Source organism: Macrobrachium rosenbergii, chromosome 42 (genome assembly GCF_040412425.1).
Source record: "Macrobrachium rosenbergii isolate ZJJX-2024 chromosome 42, ASM4041242v1, whole genome shotgun sequence".
Lineage (NCBI taxonomy): Eukaryota > Metazoa > Arthropoda > Malacostraca > Decapoda > Palaemonidae > Macrobrachium > Macrobrachium rosenbergii.
The window spans coordinates 39,186,322-39,202,892 of NC_089782.1; the positions used below are offsets into that span (position 1 = coordinate 39,186,322).

At 37.9% G+C, this 16,571-nt stretch overlaps 4 protein-coding genes and 2 pseudogenes across 4 annotated transcripts; 3 read left to right on the forward strand and 3 right to left on the reverse strand.

Moving 5' to 3' along the window:
- Positions 1-267: 267 nt before the first annotated feature.
- LOC136828291 (crustacyanin-A2 subunit-like) lies at positions 268-1,554 on the forward strand. The gene is made up of 3 exons (XM_067086166.1): positions 268-451; positions 839-1,055; positions 1,181-1,554. Exons 1-3 carry the CDS (start codon positions 305-307, stop codon positions 1,411-1,413), a joined length of 597 nt encoding a protein of 198 aa, XP_066942267.1. The 5' UTR covers positions 268-304; the 3' UTR covers positions 1,414-1,554.
- Positions 1,555-3,542: 1,988 nt separating this feature from the next.
- LOC136827664 (crustacyanin-C1 subunit-like) lies at positions 3,543-4,659 on the reverse strand. Its single transcript, XM_067085133.1, has 4 exons — positions 4,495-4,659; positions 4,290-4,374; positions 4,051-4,173; positions 3,543-3,921 (listed from the first exon to the last, which is right to left on the reverse strand). Exons 1-4 carry the CDS (start codon positions 4,633-4,635, stop codon positions 3,668-3,670), a joined length of 603 nt encoding a protein of 200 aa, XP_066941234.1. The 5' UTR covers positions 4,636-4,659; the 3' UTR covers positions 3,543-3,667.
- Positions 4,660-5,177: 518 nt separating this feature from the next.
- LOC136828295 (crustacyanin-A2 subunit-like) lies at positions 5,178-6,234 on the forward strand. The gene is made up of 3 exons (XM_067086170.1): positions 5,178-5,347; positions 5,521-5,737; positions 5,861-6,234. Exons 1-3 carry the CDS (start codon positions 5,213-5,215, stop codon positions 6,091-6,093), a joined length of 585 nt encoding a protein of 194 aa, XP_066942271.1. The 5' UTR covers positions 5,178-5,212; the 3' UTR covers positions 6,094-6,234.
- A 1,493-nt stretch (positions 6,235-7,727) lies between these two features.
- Positions 7,728-8,858, reverse strand: LOC136828293 (crustacyanin-C1 subunit-like). Its single transcript, XM_067086169.1, has 4 exons — positions 8,676-8,858; positions 8,471-8,555; positions 8,232-8,354; positions 7,728-8,102 (listed from the first exon to the last, which is right to left on the reverse strand). The coding sequence occupies exons 1-4, from the start codon at positions 8,814-8,816 to the stop codon at positions 7,849-7,851; spliced, it is 603 nt and encodes a 200-aa protein (XP_066942270.1). The 5' UTR covers positions 8,817-8,858; the 3' UTR covers positions 7,728-7,848.
- Positions 8,859-9,363: 505 nt separating this feature from the next.
- On the forward strand, positions 9,364-14,973 carry LOC136828297 (crustacyanin-A2 subunit-like; annotated as a pseudogene).
- On the reverse strand, positions 12,403-13,383 carry LOC136827804 (crustacyanin-C1 subunit-like; annotated as a pseudogene).
- Positions 14,974-16,571: the final 1,598 nt, after the last annotated feature.

Consider the following 16,571-nt stretch of genomic DNA (forward strand, 5'->3'; position numbering starts at 1 on the left):
CACCTGTAGCACAACTTGGCAGCTCTTTCAAAAAATTACACATCTATCGGTCTCAACGAATGATTCAGTAACTATATTGATAACCTATACATACGTAATGATGTACAATTTACGTAAAATGAAAGTGGCAAAAAAAAAAAAATGAAAAGCAACACATTAATACACGAATTAATTGAAGAATCATGAAAAGCAACTTACCGCCAGTAAGCCCCGCCCACAAACGCACCACAGCGCAGGGACAGCAAGCATAAAAGCGAGTAACGAGAAGGCCTTCAAGCACAGTTTGGCGCAAGAGCACAAGCAGATGAAATCGAAGATGCTTCGCCTCGTCCTCTTAGTCTTTGGGATCGTAGGATGTGTTATCTGCGAGGATACCCCGGATATTCCTGCTTTCTTGGAGAAAGGAAACTGCGCCAGAGTCGGCACCTTTCAAAAATTCGATTTGAGACGGGTACGTATTCATGCTACTTATCATTGCAATGTTTCATTTTATAATCTATATGAATATCTAGCTGTCTATCTGTCTATCTATATATATACATATAAATATGTATATATATATATATATATATATATATATATATATATATATATATATATATATATATATATATATATATATATATATATATATTGTATATATGTACAATACATTAATGAACATAAAAGGTCATTCTAGCCATTCCTGCAACTAAGTATTTCTTATATATTCAAATGTACCTACGTAATCAATTGGAACATTATGTCTGTAATGTAATTTGGCATGTGCATTTATGATATCATGTGGTCTTAGGGAAAAGCATGAGGGTAGATTAATAGTATCTCTCATCAATTCCAGTACAGCGGACGATGGTACCAGACTGACGTCATCGAAATCCCCTACCAGCCTTATACCAAATGCATCAATTCCTTCTATGATTATTCGGAACCCATGTATGGATTCAACGTCAGGACGGCAGGATTGAGCCCTGAGGGCGAACACCTGAAGTTGGAAGGAAAAATCTACCCAACTGAGAAGTTCCCCGCAAGTCACATGTTAATTGACTTCCCTACAGGTGAGATGTTGAAATTTCTTTCATTAATGAAAATTAGTCTGTTGATCTGTATGTGACATTTATTGCTGTATATTTCTATGAAGCTCTCTTGTGGATATTAACAAGCCCGTTACTCTGTTTTGCAGTCATGGGCTACCCTTACGAAATCATCGACACCGACTACGACTCCTACTCCTGCGTGTACTCCTGCGTCGACTGGAACGCCTACAAGACGGAGTTCGCCTTCGTCTTCTCAAGGACGCCTGAGAACAATGGACTTGCCACTGCCAAGTGCAAGTCCATCTTTGCAAAGCACGGAATCGACTTCTCGAAATTCGTCAAAGTGCCTCACACGGAAGATTGCGTCTACAGAGCCTAGATTTCTCTGAGTAGGACACAGATCACCTCATGCATTCACAGACATTCAGTTATTGTTGTCCATGAGGGCACACGCATGTTCCATACTTTTCTGATTATGAACTGAGATCAGGAAATTACAAATAAATGTGGTTTAATATTAGGCTTGTATCTATCTATAACCTCTGTGGTTAATAAAATGCTCAGAAAAGAAAGGTTGCAAGCAATACTCGAACCGTACTAAAATGTCAATGAACAGATGAAAAAAGAAATATTCAACTAATATAAGTAAAAATTTATAAACACTTACTGCTTATGTTTATGCCTATGAGGAATGGTGAAATAGGCGTGAGGCCCAGGGCCGTCATTTGAATGGGGTGTGGGGTGGGGGGCGCTTGGCCTCACAATACACTGATGGCGCCCCCAAAGACTTGGTTTGCCCCTAGCCTTTGAAATAATAATAATAATATTAATAATATGTGGGTGGGTGTAGCACTCCTGTTTGCTGCTTTATTAACTCAATACATCTCTTATATGACTTGTAAAACCTCCAAAATGCGCACAAATTTCCAAAAATTTCTCAGGGGCCTGCAGCGGCCCCCTACCCCCAGCTGATAGGGCCTGCTTTGCTCGCCACCCTACCCATCCCATAAGTTCTAAACCTTTGCCCAACGCCACCCCCTCCCACCCCAAGAAAAATCTTAAATGACGCCACTGTGTCAGTTTCAGAAGTATTCTTCTCACCGCTGGATTGTAGATGAGTCTCCCCTACCCCTACGTCATAGGGCTCGCTTTGCTCGCCACCCTACCCATACCCTAAGTTCTAAACCTTTGCCCCCCGCAAGAAAAATCTGAAATGACACCGCTGCTGCGGCGGGTCATCTTAATTTTTCTTTGAAATGAAGATGTTAAGTAGACTGGAATGTAAGCTACATGCGAGAAAAAAAATTAGTTTAGGTGGTTTACTGTGATAAAATTGCAAGTTTATCCAAGAGCATGATATGGACTGCTTATGACAAATTTATTTGAGATAATTACGTGCATATAATATCCCAGATAACATTCTTCACAGAAGATGACCAAGGTCTTAACTGTTTTTTGAAGTCCTTCGTTGAATCCACAGACATCCTTAAAATCACCGGCTGATGTAGTCATGGCTTCATTGGACGCTCACAGACTGTTTGACAATGTTTCATTCAGGAGCCCATTGAGAACAGCTTAGATAAAATATACACAACACGCATGGATTCCCTCCCAATACCAGATAATCTGCCGAAGGAAAGGCAGATGACATGTACAATGGAGGCCCCTCTCCACCCTCGGACGGGGGCGGGGGTGTGGGTGTTACTTTTACCACTGGTGGTTGGTGTGGTAATGGGATCACCCCTTAGGGTCGGCTCTCTTTGCTAAGTTGTATATGGCTGCTGTAGAAGACAGGACCTTCTCAGTTACAAAACGCCAAGAAGTCGAATGTACAGTATAAATAACAGATATCTTTCCTTGATATCCTCGTTGGAAGCAAAGCGTATCATCTTACATCCATCTACAGAAGAGGTACAAATGTGGGCCGCTGCCTTAATACAAATGAAGGGTGTCTAGATTCATACAGATTTCTATCATCGGTGCCTACATCAGAAGGGATTGGTCACATTTTTCTACCTGTAAATTATACAGGCATTTTATCCCTACAAACACCAATATTTATCATCTTGGAGACTCGGATTTAAATAAACTTTCACGTAATGGTAACAGTTTACATGTAAATGTTACTTGTAAATACACCATTCTATGATTTTTTTATTTGTTGGGTTTACTTCAACGGTTCCTAATATTTGGAAATTGAGAGACGTGGTCTTAAATTAGAGAATTAATTGTACATAAAATTCTATTTCCCAGAATAAAACCAAGAAATATCTTTTTACAAAGATTTTGCGAGTTCAAAAGTGGCCTTGTCTACTATATAAGAGTTAAAGATATTTCAGGAAATGAAATTCGGTAATATTTCAAAACACTAATCACACGAGATCAAGTCAAGTAACAGTGAACAGTAGTTAAAGAATTAGATCATGCAAAATTTGACAGACAATAAAACGTCAGTAAGGGAAAGTTACGTACTACCGCAAGAGAAAATGGTTTTGAATAAAATAGAAATTAATTATTGTTTTGGTGTTTATTAAGTCACTAGGTTATTAAACATTACAAAATGATTGAAAGAATATTGAAATATCGTATGACTGTGGCATGGAATTGAATAAGAAATCATAGTTTATCTTCTTCTAAAGTTCGTCTTTGATCATTTGGTCATAATCGCAGCCTCTGCCTTGCTCGGTCTTGATTAATCTGTTGGAATCGACTCCTATGCTGTCGAAGGCTGCTCTGCATTTGTCGATGTACTTGTCGTAGGCCTCGGGAGCTCGGGAGAAGAAGAAGGCGAAGTCTGAGTGATAGCCGTAGTTGTATTCCATGCAGGAGTACATGCAGGCGTAGTTGTTGTAGTCGGTGTCGAGGATTACGAGTGGCGCTGGGAAGGCTGTTGAAGAAAAAGAATAACAATCAATGAGTGTTAGGTGTAGTTGTGTTCTCTAAAGAAGCTTTTTTTTTGAGTAGCATTCATTATTACATTTAGTAACAAAAGCAGAGAAAAGGGTGTGAAACTCACAGTTTTCGAGGTTGATCATGAGATGAGGGTCTCCGAGGGGCATGGGGGCGAGGACGCCCTTTCTCTTGAGCTGCGCTCCTTCGGGAGTTATACCAACAGCCTTGACGTCGAAGCCTTTACCGTCTGAAGGGTAGAAAAGATATATTATGAAATTTGTATCCAAGGAGAAGCACGAACAGTGAGGGTAAATCACACTTGATAACACAAAGAGAACTTGAAATAACAAATGCCTAACTTACTGTAATCATACTGGATCCGGACACACTTCTTCAGCAGTTGATACGGGTTCGTTGAGATTGCTTGTTGATACCAGACTCCCCCAAACTACAAGAATAGGGAAACAGAATATTTATTTGAATTTTTACTGCAAGCTTTCAAAGAAATAAGGCAGTATTAAAAAGTCTTAAAATTCACTGGGCAATTATTGATCACAGTCACACTTACGCTTGAATGCCTCGGCAGCTGTTGTTGCCAAAGTCTTTGCTCGTCGACCGCTGGACATTTGCCTTTGATGACGAAATCGGGGACTTCGTCAGCGACCACGGCTGCAACAGCCACCACCAGGAGGAGGATCTTTGAGAACATCTTGCACCGAAGACGATCAGCTATGCAGTGCAGTCAGACACCAACGGGTTCTTTTATATCTATTTTCGGAGAACGAGGAAGCAGTTATCAGTGAGTTTAATGCAGGAGGATGCAAGATCTGCTTATCTACGTGCGGAATAATTTTAAAGAGATTTGTAATGCAAAAAATACTTTATATCATAATTTAATATTTCACTTCTATTGATATATGGTAAAAATGGTATGAAATCCATTGTAAACCTCCTCTAGTATGCCTAACAGAACTTAGAAATTATTTACCTGCAGCACAACTTGGCATCTCTTGCAAAGCGTATATTCTTGTTATTCCTAATGAAATATACAATAAAGACATACATAACGCTTATGCATACATGACGAAATGAAATTTAAGGAGTGTTAAACTCGCAAAAAATGTAAAAGCAACTATTTGATTTAAGAATTAAATGAAGATTCCTGAAAAGCAGGAGCCCCGCCCACAAACGTACCCTACTACGCAGGCATAGCAGGCATAAAAGCGCGTGATAGGAAGACCTCCAAGCATAGTTCGTCGCGGGAGCACAAGCAGACCAAATCGAAGATGCTTCGTTTCGCCCTCTTAGTCTTTGGGATCGTAGGATCTGTCGTGTGCGAGGATACCCCGGATATTCCTGCCTTCTTGGAGAAAGGAAACTGCGCCAGGGTTGGCACCTTTCAAAAATTCGATTTAAGAAGGGTAAGAATTTCTGTTGCTTATCACTGAAGTGTTTCACCTCATTGACAGCATCAGCAGTCAGTTATGAAGACATTCAGTCCTGTATGCTTTTGATGATAGTTGGTGCATGAATATATGATGGCGCTAGGGAAAAGTATTTTAATTAAACTCATAGCCCCTAATTTTAACTCCAGTACAGTGGACGCTGGTACCAGACTGACGTCATCGAAATCCCCTACCAGCCTTATACCAAATGCATCAATTCCTTCTATGATTACTCGGAACCCGTGTTTGGATTCAACGTCAGGACGGCAGGACTGAGCCCTGAGGGCGAACACCTGAAGTTGGAAGGAAAAATCTACCCAACTGAGAAGTTCCCCGCAAGTCACATGTTAATTGATTTCCCTACAGGTGAGATGTTGTTTCACTTTCTTTCCTTCATTTAATCTGTTTGTCTCTATAAAACATTTATTGCTGTATGTTTCTATGAAGCTCTTTTGTGGATATTAACAAGTCTGTTACTCTATTTTACAGTCATGGGTTACCCTTACGAAATCATTGACACCGACTATGATACCTACTCTTGCGTGTACTCCTGCGTCGACTGGAACGCCTACAAGACAGAGTTCGCCTTCGTCTTCTCAAGGACTCCTGAGAACAATGGACTTGCCACTGCCAAGTGCAAGTCCATCTTTGCAAAGCACGGAATCGACTTCTCGAAATTCGTCAAAGTCCCTCACACGGATGATTGCGTCTACAGAGCCTAGATTTCTTTGAGTAGGACACAGATCACCTCACGCATTCACAGACATTCAGTTATTGTTGTCCATGAGGGCACACGCATGTTCCATACTTTTCTGATTATGAACTGAGATCAGGAAATTACAAATAAATGTGATTTCATATTAGGCTTGTATCCATCTATAACCTCTGTGGTTAATAAAATGCTCAGAAAAGAAAGATTGCAAGCAGTACTTGAATCGTAATAAAATGTCAATGAACAGATAAAAAAAAGAAACATTCATCTAATATAAACAAAAATATATAAACACTTACTGCTTATGTTTATGCCTATGAAGAATAGTAAAATAAGTGCGAGTCATCTGTTTTTTTTCTCTGAACAAAAGATATTAAGTATATTGGATTGTAAGTTACATGCGAAAAAAAAATAGTTCAGATGGCTTCTGTAATAAAATTGCAATTTTATCCTAGAGCATGATATGGACTGTTTATAACGAATTTATGTGAGATAATTACGTGCATATAATATCCCAGTTAACATTCTTCATATGGAGGATGACCAAGGTCTTAAAATCACCGAACCTGATGTAGTCATGGCTTCACTGGAAACTTACAGACTGTTTCCCAAGGCTTTATTCAGAAGACCATTGAGAACAGCTTACATAAAGCATACACAATATGCATGGATTCCCTCCCAATACCAGATAATCTGCCGAAGGAAAGGCAAATGACATGTACAATGGAGGCCCCTCTCCACTCTCGGACGGGGGCGGGGGTGTGGGTGTTACTTTTACCACTGGTGGTTGGTGCGGTAATGGGATCAAGTAAGTATAGCTTAGTTTTACCAGACCGCAGCTCTACCGACTCACCCAACGAAGAGCTAAAACACCCCATAGAGTTGGCTCTCTTTGCTGATATGTATATGGCTGCTGTAGAAGACAGGACCTTCTCAGTTACAAAACGCCAAGAAGTCGAATATACAGTATAAATAATAGATATCTTTCCTTGATATCCTCGTTGGAAGCGAAGCCCTATCATTTTACATCCATCTACAGAAGAGGTACAAATGTGGGCCGATGCCTTAATACAAATGAAGGTGTCTAGATTCATACAGATTTCTATCATCGGTGCCTACATCAGAAGGGATTGGTTACATTTTTCTACCTGTAAATTATACAGGCATTTTTTCCCTACAAACACCAATATTTATCATCTTGAAGACTCGGATTTAAATAAACTTTCACGTAATGATAGCAGTTCATATGTAAGTGTTACTTGTAAATACACCATTCTATGATTTTTTTATTTGTTGGGTTTACTTCAACGGTTCCTAATATGTGGAAATTGAGAGACATAGTCTTAGATTAGAGAATTGATTGTACATAAAATTCTATTTCCCAGAATAAAACCAAGAAATATCTTTTTATAAAAATTTTGGGAGCTCAAAAGTGGCCTTGTCTACTATATAAGAGTTAAAGATATTTCAGGAAATGAAATTCGGTAATATTTCAAAACACTAATCACACGAGATCAAGTCAAGTAACAGTGAACAGTAGTTAAAGAATTAGATCATGCAAAATTTGACAGACGATGAAAGGTCAATAGGGGAAAGTTACATATTACTGCATAAGAAAATGGCTTTAAATAAAATAGAACTGAATTATTGTTTTAGTGTTTATTAAGTCACTAGACCATTAAACATTACAAAATGATGGAAAGAATACTGAAGCATCGTATGACTGTGGCATGGAATTGAAAAAGAAATCATAGTTTATCTTCTTCTAAAGTTCGTCTTTGATCATTTGGTCATAATCGCAGCCTCTGCCTTGTTCGGTCTTGATTAATCTGTTGGAATCGACTCCTATGCTGTCGAAGGCTGCTCTGCACTTGGCGATGTACTTGTCGTAGGACTCGGGAGCTCGGGAGAAGAAGAAGGCGAAGTCTGAGTGATAGCCGTAGTTGTATTCCATGCAGGAGTACATGCAGGCGTAGTTGTTGTAGTCGGTGTCGAGGATTACGAGTGGCGCTGGGAAGGCTGTTGAAGAAAAAGAATAACAATCGATGAGTGTTAGGTGTAGCTGTGTTCTCTAAAGAAGCTTTTCTTTTGAATAGCATTCATTATTTCATTTAGTGACAAAAGCAGAGAAAAAGGTGTGAAACTCACAGTTTTCGAGGTTGATCATGAGATGAGGGTCTCCGAGGGGCATGGGGGCGAGGACGCCCTTTCTCTTGAGCTGGGCTCCTTCGGGAGTTATACCAACAGTCTTGATGTCGAAGCCTTTACCGTCTGAAGGGTAGAAAAGATATATTATGAAATTTGTATCCAAGGAGAAGCACGAACAGTGAGGGTAAATCACACTTGATAATACAAAGAGAACTTGAAAGAACAAATGCCTAACTCACTGTAATCATACTGGATCCGGACACACTTCTTCAGCAGCTGATACGGGTTCGTTGAGATTGCTTGTTGATACCAGACTCCCCCAAACTACAAGAATAGGGAAACAGAATATTTATTTGAATTTTTATTGCAATCTTTCAAAGAAATGAGGCAATACTAAAAAGTCTTAAAATTCACTGGGCAATTATTGATCACAGTCACACTTACGCTTGAATGCCTTGGCAGCTGTTGTTGCCAAAGTCTTTGCTCGTCGACCGCTGGACATTTGCCTTTGATGACGAAATCGGGGACTTCGTCGGCAACCACGGCTGCGACAGCCACCACCAGCAGGAGGATCTTTGAGAACATCTTGCACCGAAGACGATCAGCTATGCAGTGCAGTCAGACATCAACGGGTTCTTATATACCTATTTTCTGAGGACGAAGAAGCAGTTATCAGTGAGTTTAATACAGGAGGATGCAAGAGCTACTTATCTATGTGCGGAAAGAGTTTAAAGAGATTTATAATGCAACAAATATTTATAACGTAATTCAATATTTCTTTTCTATTGATACATAGTCAAAATGGTATGGAATCCATTGTAAACTCCTTCTAGTATACCTAACAGAACTTAGAAATTATTTACTTGCAGCACAACTTGGCATCTCTTCCAAAGCTTATATCTTATTGTTCCTAATGAAATATACAATACAGACATGCATAACACTTATGTATACATGACGTAATACATTTTAAGGAGTGTTAAACTCGCAAAAAAATTTAAAAGCAATTATTTAATTTAAGAGTTAAATGAAGAATCCTGAAAAGCAACTCAACGTTCAGGAGCCCCGCCCACAAACCCCCTCCACTACGCAGGCATAGCAGGCATAAAAGCGCGTGACAGAAAGACCTTCAAGCACAGTTCGTCGCGGGAGCACAAGCAAACCAAATCGAAGATGCTTCGTTTCGCCCTCTTAGTCTTTGGGATCGTTGGATCTGTCGTGTGCGAGGATACCCCGGATATTCCTGCCTTCTTGGAGAAAGGAAACTGCGCCAGGGTTGGCACCTTTCAAAAATTCGATTTAAGAAGGGTAAGAATTTCTGTTGCTTATCATTGAAGTGTTTCATATTTACATTAAATATGTAGCATCATCAGCGAGTTATGAAGACATTCAGTACTGTATGCGTTTGATGATAGTTGGTGCATGAATATAATATATGATGGCGCTAGGAAAATATTTTAATTAAACTCATAGCCCCTAATTTTAACCCTCTCATTCAGTACAGTGGACGCTGGTACCAGACTGATATCATCGGAAATCCCCTACCAGCCTTATACCAAATGCATCAATTCCTTCTATGATTACTCCGGAACCCGTGTTTGGATTCAACGTCAGGACGGCAGGATTGAGCCCTGAGGGGCGAACACCTGAAGTTGGAAGGAAAAAATCTACCCAACTGAGAAGTTCCCCACAAGTCACATGTTAATTGATTTCCCTACAGGTGAGATGTTGTTTCACTTTCTTTCCTTCATTTAATCTGTTTGTCTCTATAAAACATTTATTGCTGTATATTTCTATGAAGCTCTTTTGTGGATATTATGTTACAAGTATGTTATTTTTTTTACAGTCATGGGTTACCCTTACGAAATCATCGACACCGACTACGATACCTACTCTTGCGTGTACTCCTGCGTCGACTGGAACGCCTACAAGACGGAGTTCGCCTTCGTCTTCTCAAGGACGCCTGAGAACAATGGACTTGCCACTGCCAAGTGCAAGTCCATCTTTGCAAAGCACGGAATCGACTTCTCGAAATTCGTCAAAGTTCCTCACACGGAAGATTGCGTCTACAGAGCCTAGATTTCTTTGAGTAGGACACAGATCACCTAATACATCCATAGACATTTAATTTTCGGTACCATTGTGGGCACCCGCATGTTTCTTACTGTTCTGTTTATGAGCTGAGATCAGTCTGATAAATTTCATAAATGTGATTTTAATATCACATTTTTATTTATAACCTGTATGATTAAATAAAATGCTCAAAAAGAAACTGATTGGTCAAGATGTACTCAACTCAAAAGACAGATGCAATAAAAAAAAGATTCAGAATATAAGTAAAAATATAAACACTTACTGCTTATGTTTATGCCTGTGAAGAACAGTGAATTGGTGCGACTCATCTTTTTTCTTCCTCTGAAATAAAAAAAGCATTTAGCAGATTGTTATTCAAGATTAGTTGAAGAAAAAATGTAAATCCGGTGGCTTGCTGATATTAATATTTCAGTTTGTCCAGGTGTATAGAATGGACAGCAAATAATTAATTTGCTTCAGTAAAATGATATGGAAGTAAACTTTATATATGAGTATATGTAAATATATATATATATATATAATATATATATATATATATATATATCATATATTTTTCTCACCGCTGATTTATATACAATCATGAACCCTACATATGCTCGTTTGCTATCCAATTCACGCTACCTAAGTTCTAAGACTGTTCCCGATGAAATTATCACCGAGCTGCATGTCAGAATTTTTATAAGTGATAGATGGATTATACATACATGCATCCCTCGACACGACACTTTAGGTGGTTTACTCAGTCATCTGTCAAACCACTGAGCCAAATGGACTGCTTTATAAATTAATGCCGAGTGTGCTGTACTTAATTACCCGTCCAGAGCGGGAAATGTACTTTTTAGCCCTCAGCTTTAACCACACTCCTTAAAATGATAGCTCATGGTTCGTTTGGGACACGCAGCTCTTAATATGAAATTTTTATCATTGAACATATCCAGACCCCATCATGATCACGCTTAGACAAATGTCGTTTAATTAACACGCTACTCCCTCCCAATATCCCCAGAAGGAATTATCACAATAGAATTTTTATACGTGGATGATAGTACTGCACTGGTTTGATCCAATGGGACACTTCTTGCTTTCCAACAACTCCAGTCGACGGTCAGTGGTTTGACCGTGACTGGACCTTCTCAGGACCCGGAATACTGATCCATTTATCTGTAAAAATTCTCCTTTGGTGATAATTCCCCATCCTTTATTCCCTCGTTGTGAATTGATAAAGCTTGTAAATAGATACATCCATTAGATATGAAACTGGTAAAAAGGGCTGTCAGATAATATTTCATTAATAATGAGTTGATGTTCCCTAGCTTTGACAATGAGCTATCATCAAAATACAAGCACCAGGCTATGGGACTATGTGGATCTCAAGTCAGCAAAATTTTCAGTATATTTTATACCTTTATGGCACTGTATGGTATAACAGCATAACACTCCTTGTTGAAAGATAATCCCAGACGGAATAATGCGGTTTAAATGATCATTTATAACTTAAAAATTACCATTATTTTTTTTATTTGTTAAACGGTTACAATCCAAACCTTTCTCATAATTATCATTAAACAAATTTTACTAGTTTAATGATCTTAAATTAGACAATTAATTGTACATATTGTGTTCTATTTCCCATAATATAATTGTTAGAAATATCTTTTACAAATATTAAATTTTTGTGATAAGAGTAATTTTATATATACTATATAAAACCAGCATAAATATATTTCTGTAAAGGTCCCTCACATATTTCAAAACACTAATTTTCGTACGTTCAAGACTTTACGTAACAAAATGAACAAGTTAAAAAACTAGATTCATACAAAAACCATGCAATGAACGTTTATAAAGGTCATATAGGGATCTTTAAAACACAAGTACATAAAGAAAATTATTTAACATAAATTTAATACATAATTATTGTATTCGTTGTGTTTATTATATAAAAATATAGGAAAGGTTATAAAATGATGTGATTCAAACAGGTAAAATAAGCATCTTTTGTATTCTTCATGGAAATTGAAACAAGATTCTTGAATCATAGTTTATTATTCTTTAAAGTTCATCTTTGATCATTTGGTCATAAAAGATAATCGCAGCCTCTGCCTTGCTCGGTCTTGATTAATCTGTTGGAATCGACTCCTATGCTGTCGAAGGCTGCTCTGCATTTGTCGATGTACTTGTCGTAGGCCTCAGAACTCATAAGAAGAAGGCGAAGTCTGAGTGATAGCCGTAGTTGTATTCCATGCAGGGTACATGCAGGCGTAGTTGTTGTAGTCGGTGTCGAGGATTACGAGGCTGGCGCTGGAAGGCTGTTGAAGAAAAAGAATAACAAAGATGAGTGTGTTAGATGGTGCAGTATCTTTTCTGGAAGAAAGCCATTTACTTTTCAGTAGCATTCATTATTTCATTTAGTGACAAAAGCAGAGAAAAGGGTGTGAAACTCACAGTTTTCGAGGTTGATCATGAGATGAGGGTCTCCGAGGGCATGGGGCGAGACGCCCTTTCTCTTGAGCTAGGGCTCCTTCAGGAGTTATACCAACAGTCTTGACGTCAAGCCTTTACCGTCTGAAGGGTGAAAAGATATTGTATTATGAAATTTGTATCACAAGGAGAAGCAAAACAGTGAGGGTAAATCACACTTGATAATATATCAAAGAGAACTTGAAATAACAAATGCCTAACTTACTGTAATCATACTGGATCCGGACACATTTCTTCAGCAGCTGATATGGGTTCGTTGAGATTGCTTGTTGATACCAGACTCCCCAAACTAAAAGAAATAGGGAAACAGTAAATAAATTTGAATTTTTATTGCAATCTTTTCAAAGAAATGCATGGCCTTTAACTAAAAGTCTTTGAAAAATTCACTTAAAAACAAAAATTGATTATAATATCACACTTACGCTTGAATGCCTCGGCAGCTGTTGTTGCCAAAGTCTTTGCTCGTCGACCGCTGGACATTTGCCTTTGATGACGAAATCAAAAACTTCGTCAGCAACCACGGCTGCGACAGCCACCACCAGCAGGAGGATCTTTGAGAACATCTTGCACCGAAGACGATCAGCTATGCAGGTGCAGTCAGACACCAACGGGTTCTTATATACCTATTTTCTGAGAACGAAGAAGCAGTTATCAGTCGAGTTTAATACAGGAGGATGCAAGAGCTACTTATCTATGTGCGGAAAAGTTTAAAGAGATTTATAATGCAAAAAATATTTATAACGTAATTTGATCATTTCATTTTATATTGATACATGTCAAAATGGTATGATTCCATTGTAAAACTCCTGGTAGTATACCTAACAGAACTTAGAAATTATTTACCTGTAGCACAACTTAGCATCTCTTTTCAAAAAGCTTATATCTTATTGTTCTAATGAAATATTCAATAAAGACATACATAACGTATGTATACATGACGAATACATTTTAAGTGTTAAACTCAAAAAAATTGAAAAACACTATTTAATTTAAAGAGTTAAATGAAGAATCCTGAAAAGCAACTCAACGTTCAGAGCCCCGCCCACAAACGCACCCACTACGCAGTCATAGCAAGCATAAAGCGCGTGACAGAAAGACCTTCAAGCACAGTTCGTCGCGGGAGCACAAGCAGACCAAATCGAAGATGCTTCGTTTCGCCCTCTTAGTCTTTGGGATCGTTGGATCTGTCTTAGTGCGAGGATACCAGCCTGGATATTCCTGCCTTTCTTGGAGAAAAAACTGCGCCAGGGTTGGCACCTTTCAAAAATTCGATTTAAGAAGGGTAAGAATTTCTGTTGCTTATCATTGCAAAGTATCACCTTATTGACAGCATCATCAGCGAGTTATGCAGACATTCAGTACTGTATGCGTTTGATGATAGTTGGTGCATGAATATATGATGGTGTTAAGGAAAAGTATTTTAATTAAACTCATAGCTCCTAATTTTAACCCTAGTACAGTGGACGCTGGTACCAGACTGATATCATCGAAATCCCCTACCAGCCTTATACCAAATGCATCAATTCCTTCTATGATTACTCGGAACCCGTGTTTGGATTCAACGTCAGGACATGCATTGACTGAGCCATTCCTAAGGCGAACACCTGAAGTTGGAAGGAAAAATCTTGCTTAACTGATATTCCCCTGCAAGTCACATGTTAATTGAATTTCCCTACAGGTGAGATCTTGTTTCACTTTCTTTCCTTCATTTAATCTGTTTGTCTCTATAAAACATTTATTACGCTGTATATTTCTAGGAAGCTCTTTGTGTGGATATTAACAAGTCTGTTATCTCTTTTACAGTCATGGGTTACCCAGTACGAAATCATCGACACCAGACTACGATACCTACTCTTGCGTGTACCCTGCGTCGACTGGAACGCCTACAAGACAGAGTTCGCCTTCGTCTTCTCAAGGACTCCTGAGAACAATGGATTGCCACTGCCAAATGCAAGTTCATCTTTGCAAAGCACGGAATCGACTTCTCGAAATTCACAAAGTTCCTCACACGGAAAAATTGCGTCTACAGAGCCTACCATTTCTTTGAGTAGGACACAGATCAATTGACATCCATAAACATTTAATTTTCATGTACCATTGTAGGCACCCGCATGTTTCTTACTTTTCTTTATTATGAAAATGAGATGAATAAATTTCAAATATATATCACATTTTTATTTATAACCTGTATGATTACTAAACCAAAAAACTCTCTTGTGAAAAATTGGTCAAGCAAAGACAACTCTGTTTTCTATAAAAGAGATTCAGAAACAGCTAAAAATAAACACTTACCCTTTGTGTTTATACCTGTGAAGAACAGTGAATTGGTGAGACTCATCTGTTTTCGACTCTGAAATAAAAAGAGAGAGCGTTTAGTTGGTATTAAGATCTTGAGAGAAAAATGTAAATCAGGTGGCTTGCTGAGTAAGTTTGTCCAGGTCCATAGAATGGAAAAAATAGATCAGATTTGCTTCAGTAAATTACATAGAAGAAAATATATATGTTTATATTTATATAACGTTATATGAAATTTTATCCACTGTGATTTATATACAATCATGAGGACATATGTTGTTTAATATCCAATTCACGGTACCTAGGGAATATTCCCGATGGGGAATTATCACCGAGGGTAAATTTTTATAAGTGATAGATGGATCAGATGTTCGGGTCTCGATCCTCGACATTATGACACTTTCAACGACTCCAGTCAACGGTCAAAACTGAGCCATGTGAGGCAGTTATAATTAATGCCGAGTCTATCCTGAAATTACCCGTAAGAGCGGAAAATTGTACTAGCCTCAAATTAACCCACCTAACCATGATAGCTGATTGGTACGTTAAAATCTTAATGAAATTTTTATCAGATGAAAAAGGTATAATGCAACTAATATAATGTTGTTAATATCAAATTACGCTACTGCTTTATTATCCACGATGGGGAATTATCACCGAATCAAATTTTTATAAGTGATAGATGGATCAACTCCTTCATTTGACACGATTACTTCCAGGGTGACGGTAGTGGTTTGACCGTCAGGACTTACAATCAGGACACTGAGGTACTGATCCATTTATCAATTATAAAATTACCCTTGATGATTCCCATTGGTCACATGGATATTCCCTAAATAATTAAATATTTGTAGCTTTTCCTTCATTTAATGGTTGCCTCTATGAAGCATTAATCCTGTAAAAATTTCATAATAAAGTGGCGTGTTTGTCTGACATGTATATTATGACTTATCAGTGGAGGTGGTTACCTCCAAATCATCGAAGACACAAATTTCAGAAAAATTAAGCGTCAGACTCGGCATTAACAATACATCTTGATGGCTCAGTGTCTCAAGGACTCCTGAGAACTTGGACCTGCCATCCTGTCAGGGATCTTCATCCGGCGGTATCGACTATTTATCGCTTATAAAAATTGCCCATTCCTGGTTTAATTGTTGGGTTTCCCAAGAAAAATTTAAAATTTTTGATGATTTAATATATATACAATATTTGTATCATATAATTTCTATTTGCAAATATATACACATTTGTTATATCATATATATATAATTATATATATAAAAATATCTTATATACTATATAAGATGTTAAAAATATATTTCAGGAAATGAAATTCTAATATATAAAATACAAATATCATGATATATATATGTAGAATCTACTGGTCAGTTTTACCAGACACATATTATTCTAATTTGACAGATGCCATTAAACCATTGCAATTGTAAATTAAATACATCCACGCATAAG